The sequence below is a fragment of the Ovis aries genome, chromosome 15 (assembly GCF_016772045.2).
Source record: "Ovis aries strain OAR_USU_Benz2616 breed Rambouillet chromosome 15, ARS-UI_Ramb_v3.0, whole genome shotgun sequence".
Lineage (NCBI taxonomy): Eukaryota > Metazoa > Chordata > Mammalia > Artiodactyla > Bovidae > Ovis > Ovis aries.
Genome location: NC_056068.1, coordinates 43,241,461 through 43,257,916, shown reverse-complemented (window position 1 = coordinate 43,257,916; position 16,456 = coordinate 43,241,461). Strand labels below are relative to the sequence as shown.

The following is a 16,456-nucleotide window of genomic DNA, read 5'->3' as shown; positions in this document are numbered from 1 at the left end:
GGTCTCCTATTTGAAAACTTTCTTATAGTTGAGGCTGAGAGAAGAGCCCAACTTGATGCCTTCCCTGTTGACTTCCCAGGGTATGCTATGTTTTCTTCATGCCTGGTTAATGGGACTGATTTCACTGCGTTTAAAATGTCTCTTTTGCCCTCAATGTAAATATTTCCCCAAAGATTTACCCCGGCCCCCTTTTTTCTTAGTGTTGGTGACTATTCTCAGGATGTCATCTGTTGTTCTTGTGAAGATTCATCTACTCATTTGTTCAGTTAAGTACTTAGCACCAGTACTGTCTAGGAGCTGGAGATACAGCAGAGAAGACAGACATGGCCCTGCCCTAAAGGGGCTCTTGCTCTAGTGGAGAATATGGGCAATAAATGGGCAAACAAATAAATATATAGTAGAATGCTAACAAGAGGTAAGTGCAACGAAGAAAATTCAAACAGGGAAGAGAGTAAGGCAAAGAGTAGTGCTCTGCATGAATGCTATTTTAGAAGAATAGCCCAGAAAGGCCTCTGTGAGCAGAGATCAGAGTGAAATGAGGGAAACAGGTTTGCAATGGTCTTGCCTGATAGCAAAAAAAAACCAGTGCAGCAGGAACATAGTGAAAGGGGCTGGGTGATAGGAGATGAGCTCTAAAAGCAAGTAAGGGGCAGATTACATAGATTCTTGAAGGCCTTGGTAAGGAAATTAGCTCTTACTCAAAGTGTGCTGAAGGTTTTGAACGGGGCAGGGACATGATCTGACTTATGCTTCTAAAAGATCTTCTGGCTGCTGTGCGGAGAACAGATGGAAGGCAGGCAAGGGTAATGTGAACAATTCAGAGCCCATTGCAATAGACTGGGCAGGAGATGGTGGTGGTTTGGAACAGAGTAGTAGAAACAGAGGAAGAGAAAACTAGTTAGACTCAGGTCAAAAGGCAGATCTGACAGGATTTGCTAATGGATCCAATAAGGAGCATGACAGAACAAGAGAGCTCAAGAAAACTAGAGCAACTGAGCAGACAGGGAAGCCAGTTACAGAGATGAGGGTTTTGGTGTGGAGTGAGGGAGGAGAAGAAAAGGTTTTGTTTAGACATTTGAGTTTAAGAAACTTTGGGGCCATGCAAGTGTTGGTATTGAGAAGGCATTCGTTATGCTGGTGGTCTCCAAGCTAGAATACTACACCTCAGCAGTTTACAAAGCATTTTCACATCTATGCATATTAAATTTTATCTAAAAAATAAGACATAAAGAAAGGTTCATTGGTTTAGTATCTAAACCAGACTTCCCACAGTAATCATTTTGAAATATATAGAAATATCGAATCACTATGTCATGTACCAGGAACTAACACAGTGCTGTGCTGCTGCTGCTGCCAAGTCACTTCAGTCGTGTCCGACTCTGTGTGACCCCCATAGACGGCAGCCCACCAGGCTTCCCTGCCCCTGGGATTCTCCAGGCAAGAACACTGGAGTGGGTTGCCATTTCCTTCTCCAATGCATAGGTCAGCTATAATTCAAAAACAAACAAACAAACTCACAGAAAAAGAGATCAGGGTAGGAGAAGGGGAAATTGGATAAAGGTGGTCAATAAGTACAAACTTCCAGTTATAAGATAAATAAGTACTAGGAATATAATGTACAACATGATAAATATAATTGACGCTGCTGTATGTTATACACGACAGTTGTTAAGAGAGTAAACCCTAAGAGTTCTCATCACAAGGAGAAACATTTTTTTTCATATTTCTTCAGTGCTGTAAATATTTGATATGATGGATGTTCACTAAACTTACTGTGGTAATCATCTCATAATGCACGTAAGTCAAATCATTATGCTGTACACTTTAAACTTATACTTTGCTGTGTGTCTATTATATCTCAATAAAACATATATATATATATATATATATATATATATATAAAAGTTCTTCTGTTTAAAAAAGGAGAGAGATTGGCCCCTCAGTCAGTCCACATCTCCACAAGTCAGACACACATGTGAAGACATAAAGTCCCCAAGAAAGAGACCTGTGAGTAGGGAGGTACTGACTGACTTCTTTTCCATGTCTTGAGAAGAATTTCAATTAGGCCTCGTTGAACAGGTTTCCTGATTATATTATCTGGTCTCAAACGAACAAACCATTGGGAAGTAGAAAGCAGCTTCCAACAATTCTTGTAGAAATCCTGGACCCATGATGCAGGACCAGGGCTGCAGGCACAGGTGAGCCCCAGGGAAGTGCAGAACTGACACAGCTTGTTCTCCTGATACCAGCTCTTGTCAAACCATATCCCAAGATATAAACAGTGACGATTTAATCAGCTCTGACAAGAAGTGAGCCAAAACACTGCTGCTGCTGCTGCTGCTGCTGCTAAGTCGCTTCAGTCGTGTCCGACTCTATGCGACCCCATAGATGGCAGCCCACCAGGCTCCGCCGTCCCTGGGATTCTCCAGGCAAGAACATCGGAGTGGGTTGCCATTTCCTTCTCCAACGCATGAAAGTGAAAAGTGAAAGTGAAGTCGCTCAGTCATGCTCGACTCTTAGAAGCAATGAACAAAAAGACTATTTGAAAAAATTGATTTACAGCCACGACCGTTAACAATAAACCTTGCTGAGTTGCCAGCATGGTGCCTTCAGAGACTAGCCAGCTATTTAAAATTTTGTTTATTTAATCTGTATCTCTTTTTTTTTAATGATGTATACAATATATTAGGCAATAGTATAAGTATATAATTTTAAAATAAGTAAACATTCATAAATTCAAAAGTATTTCACTCTGTGTGTGTTTGTGTGTGTGCATGTGAGTTGCAGAGGGCAGTTTGGGAGTCACCAGCATATGCTGGTATTTAAAGCTATTGCAGTGCTGAATGAGGTCATTGAAGAGAGTGAAAAAAACAAAATTAGGGATGGGCATGGAGGATTGAGACCTGGGATCCCTGATGTCTAGAGATAACAAAATTAGGGGATCCCTAGTATGGGAAATGAAAAGGGAGCAGTCAGTGAAGCAGGAAGAGAACCAGAGGTGTGTGGTATGTGAACCCATGAGGAGAGTTTCCGGGAGGAGGGAGGGCTCAGCAGAGTCTGGGTGACAGCTGGCAATGGATTTGGTAACATGGAAGTTGTTAGAAACCTTGGGAAAAGCGGTTCCCCTGAAGACATTGGGAATGAAAACCAGGTTGGTTAGGGTGGTAGAGAAAATGGTCGATGAGGGAGCAAAGTCAGGGAATTTAGACAAGTCTTTCAACGAGTTTTGCTTGAAAGGGGGTCAAAGACAGGAGGCAGGATCTGGAGACAAGCAAAAGAAGTCAAAGGAGGATTTGTGCGGGTTTTAAGACTGGAGTAGGTTTGTGTGCTGTTGGAAATGATCCAGTAGAGAAGGAGAATTCTGAGATGCAGGGTCGGTGGGGACAAAAGCAGGAACATTGCTCTTGAGATGGTGAGAAGGAATGGGCCCTGGAGCCCCAGGGGAAGAGTGGGCCTTAGGAAGGAGCGTGGGCTGTTCATCCCTTTTAACAGGAGGCAAGTCAGAGAAGTGTGGACAGACGCAGGGTAGGGGGGTCAGTCTACACATGGAGAGGTGATGTCATTTTCCTAGACTCCAACCTTCCTGTGGACATTTCTGCCTAGGAGTCTTGTTGCAACTCAAATTCTACTTTCCCAGGGGGAATGCTTCTCTTCCCTTCCCCTGTCCAAGCCTTCCTACCCCTCTGACTTTACTCTCTTTATAAACAGCATCTCTATACTCCAGTCACCAAGGCTCTAAACCACATTATCCCAGACTTCTCTTCTCCCTGCTGCAGCACCCTATACCTGGGTCCCTTTTGTCTGTCCCCGATTTTTTATCCCTATGGCACTAGTGTCCTTTGCTCCTTACCATCTCATATCTAGATTACTGCAATAACCTTCCAGTGTACTCCCTGGCTGGCCATTCCTCCTGGCCCCAGCTCTGTTATTGCTAACAGATTCACCTTCCTAAAGTACTTCTCTAACTGCTTCACTCCCTGCCTCAAAAACCTCCTCGACTTGCCAACCTGCACTTTTCAGTGTCTTCAACTCAAATTCAGCCTTCAGTCTCCCTTTCTGTATATGAGTTTTCATTCTTTCTCATGCCCTCTCAAGAGCCCATTTTTTTTCCTGCTTTTCCTATAAATCTTTTGATTATTTCTTCCCCAGTGATCACATTCATCTTACCATTCAACCAACCCACAGGCTTTTTGTCGGTGCCTCCTGCATCTGAAACAGGGCTGGGTAAGATGGGGGATGTATGGGAAGAAAATGCAGATCAGAGGCTAAGTCAGAAACCTCTGAGCTCACCCCAACCCTTTCCTCGTCTCAGTCCCCAATCCAATTTATCACCAAATGCTGTTCATGTCTCCTCCTGAATATTTCTCTAATCCACTGTTGCTTTTCTATTCCATCTAGTGCCTTCATGTTCTCAGTATCTCTTATGCAAAGCATTCAGAAGCTCCCAAATAGGTTTTTCTGCCTCCAGTCCTGACCCTCAGTTCAGTTGGAGAGCTCTTTCTAGAATAAACATATGACCTTATGCTCCCTGATTAAAGCCTCTAATGATACCTGTCACCTACAGATAAACATATTCAAGGTCTCTCATGACTTGGCCATGTTTTTCCCACTAGCCTTGCTGCCCATCACATCCCACCTTCCACTCCAGGGATAGTAATACTGAACTGCCAAAGATCCCCTGTGCACATCTGGCTGGTCCTCACTCTCCAAGGCTGTTCCTCTACCCATTTATGCATCATCTGTGCTCCCTTTAAAGCTCACCAAGGCTTTCCCTCTTTGGGGAAGCCTTCTCTGACTTTTCCCTGGGAGGGTTATGACTTGAGGGATGCTATCTTACTTATTCAGTCCTCCTCAGCACCCACCACAAAGCTGGCCCACAGAAGACTCTCCATATCAGTTGGGTATTCTGGCTCAGACGGTAAAGCGTCTGTCTACAATGCGGGAGACCCGGGTTCGATCCTTGGGTCAGGAAGATCCCCTGGAGAAGGAAATGGCAATCCACTCCAGTACTATTGCCTGGAAAATCCCATGGACAGAGGAGCCTGGTAGGCTACAGTCCATGGGGTCGCAAAGAGTCGGACACGACTATGCGACTTCACTCACTCCCTCAGGGTAATCACAAGGCATACACAGTACCCAGGAGAGGTGAAAGTATTCAAACTGAGAGTTAGGAACATGGGCTCTTGAGTCAGACCCGAATTTGAATCCTGGCTCTGCCACTTGCTGGCTGCATGAGACTGAGAAAACTGCTTACCTTCTCATGCCTTTGTTTCCTTATCTATAAAAATGGTATGATGCAGAATAGACTTGTGACAAGGACTAAATTAGAAGAGTCGTGTAAGGTGCTTAGGGCTTCCCACGTGGCACTAGTGGTGAAGAATCCACCCGCCAATGCAGGAGACATTAGAGACACGGGTTCAATCCCTGGGTCAGGAAGATCCCCTGGAGGAGGGCATGACAACCCACTACGTATTCTTGCCTGGAGAATCCCATGGACAGAGGAGCCTAGTCAGTTATAGCCCACAGGGTCGCAAAAAGTCAGACGTGATTGAAGTGACTAAACACGTACAGAAGTAAGGTGCTTAACAAAGGGCTGAATGCATTAAGTGTTCAATAGATGTCAACATTTTACTAAATTATGTTTTTTAAACTTTTTTAATTAAAGGAATTTCCTATCAAGTCTAGGTGATAAGTATTAGTTTAATATTGGTCTATATTGCTAATATACCACTTACATTTTCCTTGATTTAAAACAGAAATTTTCCACCTGCTCAATTCCAAATAATTTCTCAGTTTTGAAAAAATCAAGAAGAAAATACCTGGCTTCTCCCTGCCTCAGGCCCTTTGCACATGCTGCTGTCTCCTCTGCTCAAGCGCCCCCTGCTTCCATTGGGTTTGCATGCTCAGTTCTTCCTTCTGACTTAGGTCTCAGCTCAAACGCAACCTGCTCTGACAGACTTCCTTGAATACCCTGTAAAGAGTAGAAGTCTCTCCTCCCCTCTGACACTTTCTGTTCTATTACGTTCAATAGCAATTATACTTTATGAAACTATCTTTTCCTTTACTTTTTGATTACCCATCTCTCTCCATTAGAATGTGAACTTCATAAAAGCACAGTTTTCACCCATTATATTCTTACTGCTTCATCCCAAATTCTTTTTGTGGCACAGAGTGGGATCTCAATAAATTCTATTTGAATTAATTTTTCCCAACTGCTGCAGAAAAAAGCTACTACTATTAAAATTTGAATTAAACTTTTCTAGTTTCTCAAGGACCCAGGCACTAGAATACTTCCCAGTTTGCCAGTTGTCTGGGTTGTCTTTTCAAAATTTCAGCAAGTTTCAAAATAATCAAATATAAAAATTTATACTTTAGCAAGTATATTCCTTAAATAATGTATCCTTTATGAAAGGATAAATAGCTATGAAAGAAAAAGAGAAATCCAAGTCATTATTAATTTTTCTTTAGATACAAAGGACTTTATGAATTACTACGAGCTTGATGAATTTGTTCCTTGGAGAATATAATTGCTTTTTTTTTTTTTTTTTTTGCCATCTTGTTAAAATTGACCACAGATGGTACAAAGATCATTTGGAGAGCGGGCTGTCCTCAAAGTCCTCAAATGCCAAAATACTGAGACTTTACTATATAAAATTATTATAAGAAAGAAAATGTTTGGTCAGAAGTGACTATGTTCTTTGATAAAACGTGGGGCCTTAAATTTTATTTTTTAAAAATTATGTTGGAAAAACAAAAACTTCAATGGAAAAATAGCTAAAGAAAATGGATATTCTCAGAAGAGGAAATCAAAATGGCCATAGACATATGACAGCATGCTCAGTTTTACTAATAATCAAAGAAACACAAGTTCAAATGATCATCATTTTTACTTATCAGATTTTCAAAAATTAAAAAGATCAATAAAGTATAATCCATGTTACCAATGATGTGGGGCAATATGCACTCAATCACAATGTTGGAGGGAGTATATATTAGCATGTTTTTGGAGGCTGAGTTAGCAGTATCTATTCAGTTTTAATAAACTGTGGAAAATTCTGAGAGAGATGGGAATACCAGACCACCTGACCTGCCTCTTGAGAAACCTGTATGCAGGTCAGGAAGCAACAGTTAGAACTGGACATGGAACAACAGACTGGTTCCAAATAGGAAAAGGAGTACGTCAAGGCTGTATATTGTCACCCTGCTTATTTAACTTCTATGCAGAGTACATCATGAGAAACGCTGGACTGGAAGAAGCACAAGCTGGAATCAAGATTGCCAGGAGAAATACCAATAACCTCAGCTATGCAGATGACACCACCCTTATGGCAGAAAGTGAAGAGGAACTAAAAAGCCTCTTGATGAAAGTGAAAGAGGAGAGTGAAAAAGTTGCCTTAAAGCTCAACATTCAGAAAACAAAGATCATGGCATCCGGTCCCATTACTTCACGGAAAATAGATGGGGAAACAGTGAAGACAGTGTCAGACTTTATTTTGGGGGGCTCCAAAATCACTGCAGCCATGAAATTAAAAGACGCTTACTCCTTGGAAGGAAAGCTATGATCAACCTAGATAGCATATTCAAAAGCAGACATTACTTTGCCGACTAAGGTCCGTCTAGTCAAGGCTATGGTTTTTCCAGTGGTCATGTATGGATGTGGGAGTTGGACTGTGAAGAAGGCTGAGCGCCAAAGAATTGATGCTTTTGAACTGTGGTGTTGGAGAAGACTCTTGAGAGTCCCTTGGACTGCAAGGAGATCCAACCAGTCCATTCTGAAGATCAGCCCTGGGATTTCTTTGGAAGGAATGATGCTAAAGCTGAAACTCCAATACTTTGGCCACCTCATGTGAAGAGTTGACTCATTGGAAAAGACTCTGATGCTGGGAGGGATTGGGGGCAGGAGGAGAAGGGGACGACAGAGGATGAGATGGCTGGATGGCATCACTGACTCGATGGACGCAAGTCTGAGTGAACTCCAGCAGTTGGTGATGGACAGGGAGGCCTGGCGTGCTGCAATTCATGGGGTCGCAAAGAGTCAGACACAACTGAGCGACTGAACTGAACTGATTCAGTTTTAAACATGTACATCCTTCGACCTGCAATTAAACATCTACAAGTCTGTCTTCCAGAAATATTGGTCTGTGCACAAAAAGAATATTTATTGCAGCATTGTTGGTAATAGAAAAATTAGGAATAGCTTGATTAAATGTCACCCTCAGGAGTATGGCTAATAAATACTGGTGTGTTAAAACAAAAGTAGACCAGGAAGCTTTAAAAGAAGTATTATAGCTCCTCTGTTAGCATGGAAAGGTGGCCATGATCTACTCTGTAGTTAAAAACAATATGCAGTACATTAAAATAGCATTGATATATTTTTTACTGTTTTATCACACACAAACCTTCAGGCTGTTTTTAATATAGCAGCCAAAGTTATCCTTTTCAAACAGAAGTCAGAACCTTGCTATCACTTTGCTAAAATCCCTTCTCAGGCTTTTCTCTCACTCAGATTCGGAGTCCTCACCATAATTTCCACTTCCCACGTGCTCTGGCCCTCTGCCTCTGCTCTGACTTTCTTCCTCCACCCTCCTCTCCCCAGCTCTCTTCATCCCGGCCTTCTCCTCAGTGCCTTGGGGTTTTAGTACTCGCTGTTTCCTTTACCTAGGATGCTTCCCCTAGAAGTCCTCACTGCTAGTGCCTCCCATCCTTCACATCTCTCCCCAAATTTCACTTTTCAATGACCACAGCCCCTGAGCATAGTCTGCATTTTGGCAGAGTACCTTCCTCCTCACCCCTCCCCTTTCCCTGGCATTTTCTTTTTTTTAAATTTATTTTTATTTTATGGCTGTGCTGCACAGCATGACCAGGGATCAAACCTGCGCCCCCTGCATTGCAAGCGTGGAGTCTTAACCACCGGATCACCAGGGAAGTCCCGCCTCGGCATTTTCTATTCCACTTCCATGCTTACCTGCTCTTCACTCCCTCACCACCATTTGCTACAGGATATACTTTCTTCTCTATCGGTTTGTGGTCTGTTTCCCTCTTCTAGAACTCTAAACTTGGCGAGGGCTGAGATTTTTGCTCTTTCGTCTCATTACTGAATTCCAACACCTAGAATAGTTCCTGGCACACATTTGGTGCCCAATAAATATTTGTTGAATGAATAAATAAAATTTCATTTTTATATCTGCATAAAAACAGATGTAGAAAAATCCACAGCAAACTATTGACAGTGATTATTTCTGGGGAGTGAGGTTAGAAGCTGATTGGAAAATTTCCATCCTGTGTACATTTCTATATCATTTGACACATGTACCACTTCTAGGTAATTAAAAACTAAAAAAAATATATTTTAAAGGAAAAACATAATGGTCCCATCTCTCCTTCTTGGTGACTCAAAACACTCCTTGGGCTCTTTTCTAGAAACATAAATGGACGGTAGCTCACCAGGTTCCTTTGTCCATGGAATTCTCTAGGCAAGAATACTGCAGTGGGTAGCCATTCCGTTCTCTAGGGGCTCTTCCTGACCCAGGGATTAAACCCATGTCTCCTGCACTGCAGGCAGATTCTTTACCATCTGAGCTACCAAAGAAGTCCCGGAAATATAAAATAATTCCCCAAAAGAATTATCCTCCATTTGTCTTCATTGCATGTGGTATCAGAGTTCAAAATATACTAGTAAGCCTGGTCTTTATGAGGTTCTAACACCATTAATGCGGGACTTCTCTGGTGGCTCAGATGGTAAAGAATCTGCCTGCAATGCAGGAGATGTGGGTCTGTGGGTTTGATCCCTGGATCGGGAAGATCCCCTGGAGAAGGGAATGGTTACCCCCTCCAGTATTCTTGCCTGGAGAATTCCATGGACAGAGGAGCCTGGTGGGTTACAGTCCATGGGGTTGGGAAGAGTCGGACACAACTGCGTTAATCGACCAGGAATATAAGACAGACACACACACACCATGGTTTGCCGTTGCCAGGAGTGTGCTGGGTAAAAAGCCTTTCCAAATAACTCAACTGACCCTTCTTTATACCCACTTCCTCCCTCCAGCAGGAGCAAAGCTTCACTGGTAGTTCCTTGGGCTGTGTTCCTTAACATTGTAAAATTGTCAATGCTGCTGTCAGACAGGGTGAACCTTGAGGGCTACAAAATTCATCCAGTGCTAGAGGGAGCTCTTGAGACAAGACACATGGCCTCTCTGAGAAGCAAATCCAACCTAACTCGGTATGACAAGATCTCAGGAACACATTCATACATACAACTGCCACACTAACCTTGTACTGTGTGTCTTCCACAAGTGGCCACAGTCATGAGGCCCCTGCTAAGCAACTCCCGATCCTCACCGTGAGGTCTTTATTCCCCAGAAGCATACCCATAGCAGTAGTAATAATATTCTCACTGGGAGTTGTTCCACAAGGCCCTTGACATTAGCTTTTTCTGAACTCTTAACTGGCCATAAAGGCTCCCTGGCAAGCTTGCAGCACTTGGGGGACGAGGGGTGTAATACAGCTCTGAGGCCAGAAGCAGGACAGACCTGCCTGTCCCTGACAGTTTCTGCAGCTCACCCGGGAAACTAGGGTAGCAACAGCCAATTCTCATCACCATTTTGGTATGAAAACTGGAACTCTTCGAATTTTAAGTGAGAACAAATCAACCAGCTAGGTTGTTTTTATCTTTTTATCTTTTTTTTTTTTTCAAGAGAGTCAGCTGGAATGAGAGTTACGACTATTTGACAACAGCCCCTGGTAGACAGTTACCACTTGATTTTACACATGATCTCCAGTATGTTTTGCCAAAGCAACAGAATAGGGCTGTGGAGCTATTGCTGACAACTTTTCTGAACAAGTGCCTCTGGGCTTAGCTTTGCTTCTTTTGAAACACTGATTTATTACTCCTTAGCTCAAGCTTCATTTCTCAGGCCTTGTTCCTCTAATGACACTTTAGAAAGGACATCACTTTACTCTGGAGGGGTCTGCTTATTGAAATTCACCTTTCTCTGGGACCAGAGCACAGGGTTTGGAATAGGACCATCCATGTGACCTTGAGCAAGAATACTTACCCCTCTGAACTCCAGTTTGCTCTTCTGTAAAATGCAGATAATAATACTGCCTGGTCAGATGACTATAAGGATTGAATGAAGTAATGTACATAAAATGCTTAGTGTCATGCCTGTCACAGGTGAAGCCTCAAGTCATTACCATTATCACTATACAGTAAGAACCTACTTTTCCCCCATCTAAGACTCCTTCAGTAGAGTCTCCCATAATTGCCCAGAACAATCTCTCACAACAAACATACCTCAAAACTGACTACCTTGGAACCTCCTGCCCAGATTCCTCTTGCCTGGAACTTCATCAGAAGCTTGGGCCATACCTCAGGGATCTCATAAGGCAGCTGAGGATCCCTAGCCTCTCCCCTCCACAAAATTACAGACAAGAGTTTGTTAACTGCCACCATGGGTCAAACCACGGGGAGATGATAGGGGAACTGTTGAGAGTGGAGTGTCGAGAAGGCTCAATGATGTCTTATATTTGCAGGCCTGCCCCAGCTAGGGGACCACAGCGCTTTGAAGACCACAGTCCCTCAGACCCTTAAAGGATAACCCTCTCTCTTCTCATCAGCCCTGCCTCTTCCATCCCATCCCTTGACTTGACCAACATTTACTAAGGGCCAGGCACTACTCCTCGTGGATGGGGGCTCCTGATCCAGTAGGAAAGGGCAATACCAAGTGTAGATTTCAAATGAGGGTGGGGATCCTGGGAGTTCTCTGGAAGGAGCCTGGGGAGAAAGGATGGGCCAGACTTGCTTATGGCTACCCCTAGTGTTTTTGGAGCTCAAGAGAGTTCTATTAGTAAAAATGTCCCGGCTAGCAGGCCACTCACCACACTGGTTTCCTCCATGGTCCTGGCCCATTGCACAGGGCTCTATCTGGCGTTCAGATGTTCGGGGAGACTTTTTAGCCACTTCAAGGTTCACGCCTGAGAGCTGGAGGTGCAGCTGCTCCCTGTGGGCAGCCTTCCGGAGCGTGCGAATGGCCTTCCGGAGCCGCTTCTCTCTTCGCTTTACGATGCAACTGAGATCACAAGACACTGCAGAAACCAGAGAGTGCAGTGGAGGGGAGTTCAGGCTGCCGCACGTGTCTGCTGGACTATGTCGAGACCGACTGCAGGGCCTACCAACACTCACAGCCCCCTGCAGACAGCGTGGGAGAGACGTGGAGCTGGGCACCTAGCAGGCTGGGCAGCATTTGATTCAAACAGAAATTTGTTGGCCAAAATGGTAGCTTTGAGTTTTGATGAGGCAGATAAAACCATCAGGTTCCAAACCAATTCAGTGTAGTTTGGGGGTAAACAAACAACAATAACAAAAAAACAGGAGATACTTAAGTGAATGTACAATTTCCCCCCACAAGAATGATGAAGAGCGAAAGGCGAAGAAGCAGGAGAAAGCTGTAAGAAGCCTGGCACCAGAGACTATTTTCAAACCAACCTGTCACCTCCTTTTGGTTAGTTTCAAGCTCAAACTCAACAGTGATAAACATTTCCTTAGGGGCGCTCGGTCGGCCAGGGCCTCCTGGGACTTGCTTGCCAGAGCTGCATGTAAGGTTTGCGTAGCGGAAGCTCTCTTTTACTGAGCTGTGCTTCTCTGTATGGAGAAACAAAATTATCGGAAGCCAAATCCTGGCAAAGCACTCGGCTGAACATTCGCTCAAACTCTGTAAACATTTCATTAGAACAGCTCTCAGGGGACCAGATGATTAACTCCAGATGCCAAGACACTGCAAGCCCTCAGCCTGGAGCACGACGACATTCTAATGAAGAGCCAGTATTGCCTCCTATGTAACTTTACCATTTAGCTCTCGAAACTGATTTTCATGCACAGATGCTGGATGTTTCTGAATGCCCAGCTACACATGTGGAAGACGGGAACCAAAGGCACAAAGAAAATCAACAGATCCAAACAGTCATGACGGCACACAGGACGGGAGTGAAGGTGTTATGTAAGGCGGGGCCTTGGACATGCTTGTTTCTGACCCTCACTCCTCATTCCATGACTTCCAGTGAATCTTTTGACTAATGATTGTTAACCAGAACCAAAGACCAGATCCACATACTATTCACACAATGAACTAATCTCTACTGAACTGATGAATTATCTGTATCATATTCTTCTCTTAACATTATAAAGATGTTCAAATCAGCAGGGCATCAGGGTCAAAGGAAGGAGAAAGCAAATTAATTTTTCCCTAAAGATCCATCTTACCTCTCAAAAGGCTCACTTCAAATCTCAAACTGAACAGGTGTTCATTTTGAACCTCTTTCACTTTCTATTTTCCCATATCTATTTTTAAATTTTTTTATTTTGAAGTAAGCTTAGATGTATAGGAAAGTTTCTGAGAGGGTCCTCAGAGTTCTCACATACGCTTCATCCAGTGTTCTCTAATGTTAACATCTTATATTTACATGTATCTTTATCAAAACTAAGAAATTAACATTGGTATAATACCATTAAATGAACTAAAGACTAAATCTATCTTTAAATAATGCTTTCACCCTCTGATTAAATGTATAAATGCTCACTATTGGGGAATTTGGAAAATTCAGCAAAAAAATTAAAATCACTCAACATCCTTCCACCTAGATTTAACCCACTAATAAGGACGTGGTGAGTTTTCTTTTTCTTCTACTTATGCTTTTTTTTTCACAGTTTAGGTTGTATTAGATATACAAAATGTGACTCTTTTTTTTCATCTTTATTACAACATTTTCTAATGCCATTAAATGTTCTTTGAAAACCCATAATTAATAGCTGCATAATATTCCATCAAGAAAACCTATAATTAATAGCTGTGTAATATTCAATCAAATGTTGCTGTTTAGTTGATAAGTTGTGTCCAACTCTTTGCTACCCTGTGGGCTGTAGTGCCCAGCCTCCTCTGTCTGTGGGATTTCCCAGGCAAGGATATTGGAGTGGGTTGCCATTTCCTTCTCCAATTCCATCAAATGGAGGTGCCCAAATTAATCTTGGTTAGTTACTTAAAATAGGCAGCCAGATGTGACTACAGTGACTATGCTTTTATTTGTTTGTATGATTTATTTGAGGGTAGACTAGGGAAAGAAGCCTTCCTAATACATGAATCCTGATTTTTCTTTTATTCTCTAAAATTATTCTATGAACTAATACTGGAAATGTGAGCTAGGGGAGAAAGAGGAATGTTGGATTCTGCTCTTTCCATAAAGCCAGGTCTACTTGGAAAGTATTTGTTCTGCTGAAGCCAATGGCATCACTGCCTCCAAAGACGAGATCCTGCAGAAAAGCTGGATATGATATTTTTGTTCACCAAAGATGATCCTTTCTGAGCCAAACCTTTTTTCATTTCTTTGGATTATATTTTAAGCAAACTCTAAGATCTATAAATTTTAACCCAATATGATCACAAGTTACTTGCATCTTAAGCCCATATTGATTGCTATTAACTCACAGATTTCCCCAGAGGTTCGCCCTCTGTACCCTGCAGAGGAAGTCCTAATGTGTAACCCCAGGGGCATATGGAGCTGCCAGGCAGGGGTCTTCTTCCTCTTGAGAAGAGAGTCCATAGAGAGTCTGAACGGTAGGATCCCATCTGAAGGGCTCTGCTCGCTACAGATCCCTTCCCCGGCATGCAGACACGCTACCTGCACCAGCCATCTGATTCCATACCTGGGAGGACTGGTCGCAGACCCTCAGGAAACAGCTCAGCCTTTTTCAAACTACATTTGCCTTCATTTAGCTTAAAGGTTACACTTGTCCTGATGGTGGCGACATCTTCAGAAAGAAACAAGTGAGAGAGGTTACCTTTGGAGGCAAAGGAATGAAAACCACAGCGGGTGACAGCAGTTGTCCATTGCTGGAAGCATACCCTGAGCCCCTCTCTTACACTGAGATCAAGGAAGACTGGGATCTGGGGGCACCCATTACCCTGGGACGAATGGCACCAGGAGTCCCCTAAGAGTTACACTTGGCCTTCATCTAAGAGAAGCCAGCACTCAAACATAACAAAGGAAGGGCCAAAAACAGCCTCAGCAGTGAGATGAAAAATGAGGTCACCAGAATCCCCCAGTTCACATTTGCACAAGACAGTGGAGAAAAATGGACAGGCAGGTTCCCCTCAACAAGCCCATCCGGGGAGGGCAGGGCCGAGGGAGCCACCATTCCAGACAAGGCCAGCATCCCTAAACACAGCCAGGACCCTCAGGGTCCGTGAGGGAGCAAGGGTCCTACTCTGAGGGCCTCACATAGAACATTCTGCTCTCCTTCCGCAGGCAGTCTTAGCCTTGTGTTAGACTCTGGAGCCAATGACCAGGATTCACATTCCAGCCCTTCGACTTGTGATGAGAACTTGAGCAGGTTACTCAGTCTCCCTAAGCCTCAGTGTCCTCATCCATAACACAGGCAGTCCCTACACTACTAAAGCTGTTATGAGAATTAAATGAGGCAATGCAAACCGAAACAAAAAAATGTTTAGCCTCCTGTCTGGTACATCGTAAGAACTGAATAACTGTTAACGATTTGCTTGCCCACCCTTAGGGTGGCCTTAATCTCTAAGTGAAACAGACCACAGTGTCCCTTCTGACTGGATGCAAACATCAGACAAGAGGAGCAGCGAAGGACAGTGCTCAAGACTCTGGATCCAGACCGCCTGGTCAAAATCCTGGCTCCACTAATGTCACATCTGACTCACTTTGGATATGTTACTTCACCTCTCTGAACCTCAGTTTCTTCATCTGGTTAATAAAAATAACAATAAAATACCCCCAGAGGGCTATAGCGCAGATTATAATAAATCAGCTCATACATGTTTTAACTGCTCCATCAATTCACACAAGCTGTTATTATCATGCTTTGAGCCTCTATCTTTGCTTAAACACATAGTATGGACATCTAGAACCATTTCCTTATTTAGATATTCTCATGACATCATCACAAACCCATCTAAATCTAGAAGAACGAGGCCTCTGAAAAGCTTTAAAGGTTACTCTTTGTCTTTTGATAAACCAAAAAGGGTTTGGGCTTCTTTCTCTTGACAGGATCCTTGCTCCCCTGTCATGCTCATGTCTCCACCAATGCCTTGCACCCCAAGTACATGTTTCCTTGAGGGGGGCCTCTGAGGGGCTCTATGGTACCGGGAGCTGGGGAGACCCGAGTCTCCTGGCCCCGGAGCTACATGGCCCTCTGCCCAATATGATGACCCACCAGGGCTGCACAGAGCCTTCTGACAGAGTGGACACTCAGTAAGTGTCTGCTAGGCGGTGAGTCAGATCGCAGGCGCTGAGGCTGCAGGCAAGAACATCCTGTATCATGCTCGCGGCATCAGAGATTAGGAGAAAAGAAAACAAAGCCGACGCCCAAGAATAGCACCCCACAGATGAAGTCCATTGAACACGGTGAGCCCCAGAGACAACACGCAGATTTGGTAATTAC

The 16,456-nt window shown here is 43.5% G+C and overlaps 1 protein-coding gene across 10 annotated transcripts in view; it reads right to left on the bottom strand.

The window, feature by feature from the left end:
* The window catches only part of SCUBE2 (signal peptide, CUB domain and EGF like domain containing 2), a 70,011-nt gene that overhangs the window by 18,203 nt on the left and 35,352 nt on the right, over nt 1–16,456 (bottom strand). For 6 of the 10 annotated variants that reach the window (XM_012095795.4, XM_012095800.4, XM_042233074.1 and 3 more), the window contains 3 exons: nt 14,696–14,800; nt 12,485–12,640; nt 11,878–12,084 (listed from right to left, as the gene is read on the bottom strand). In XM_012095795.4, coding sequence (XP_011951185.2) covers nt 11,878–12,084; nt 12,485–12,640; nt 14,696–14,800 — 468 coding nt within the window. The remainder of the gene's footprint in view (nt 1–11,877; nt 12,085–12,484; nt 12,641–14,695; nt 14,801–16,456) is intronic. The other 4 variants (XM_012095803.4, XM_042233076.1, XM_042233075.1 and 1 more) reach the window with 1 other exon arrangement.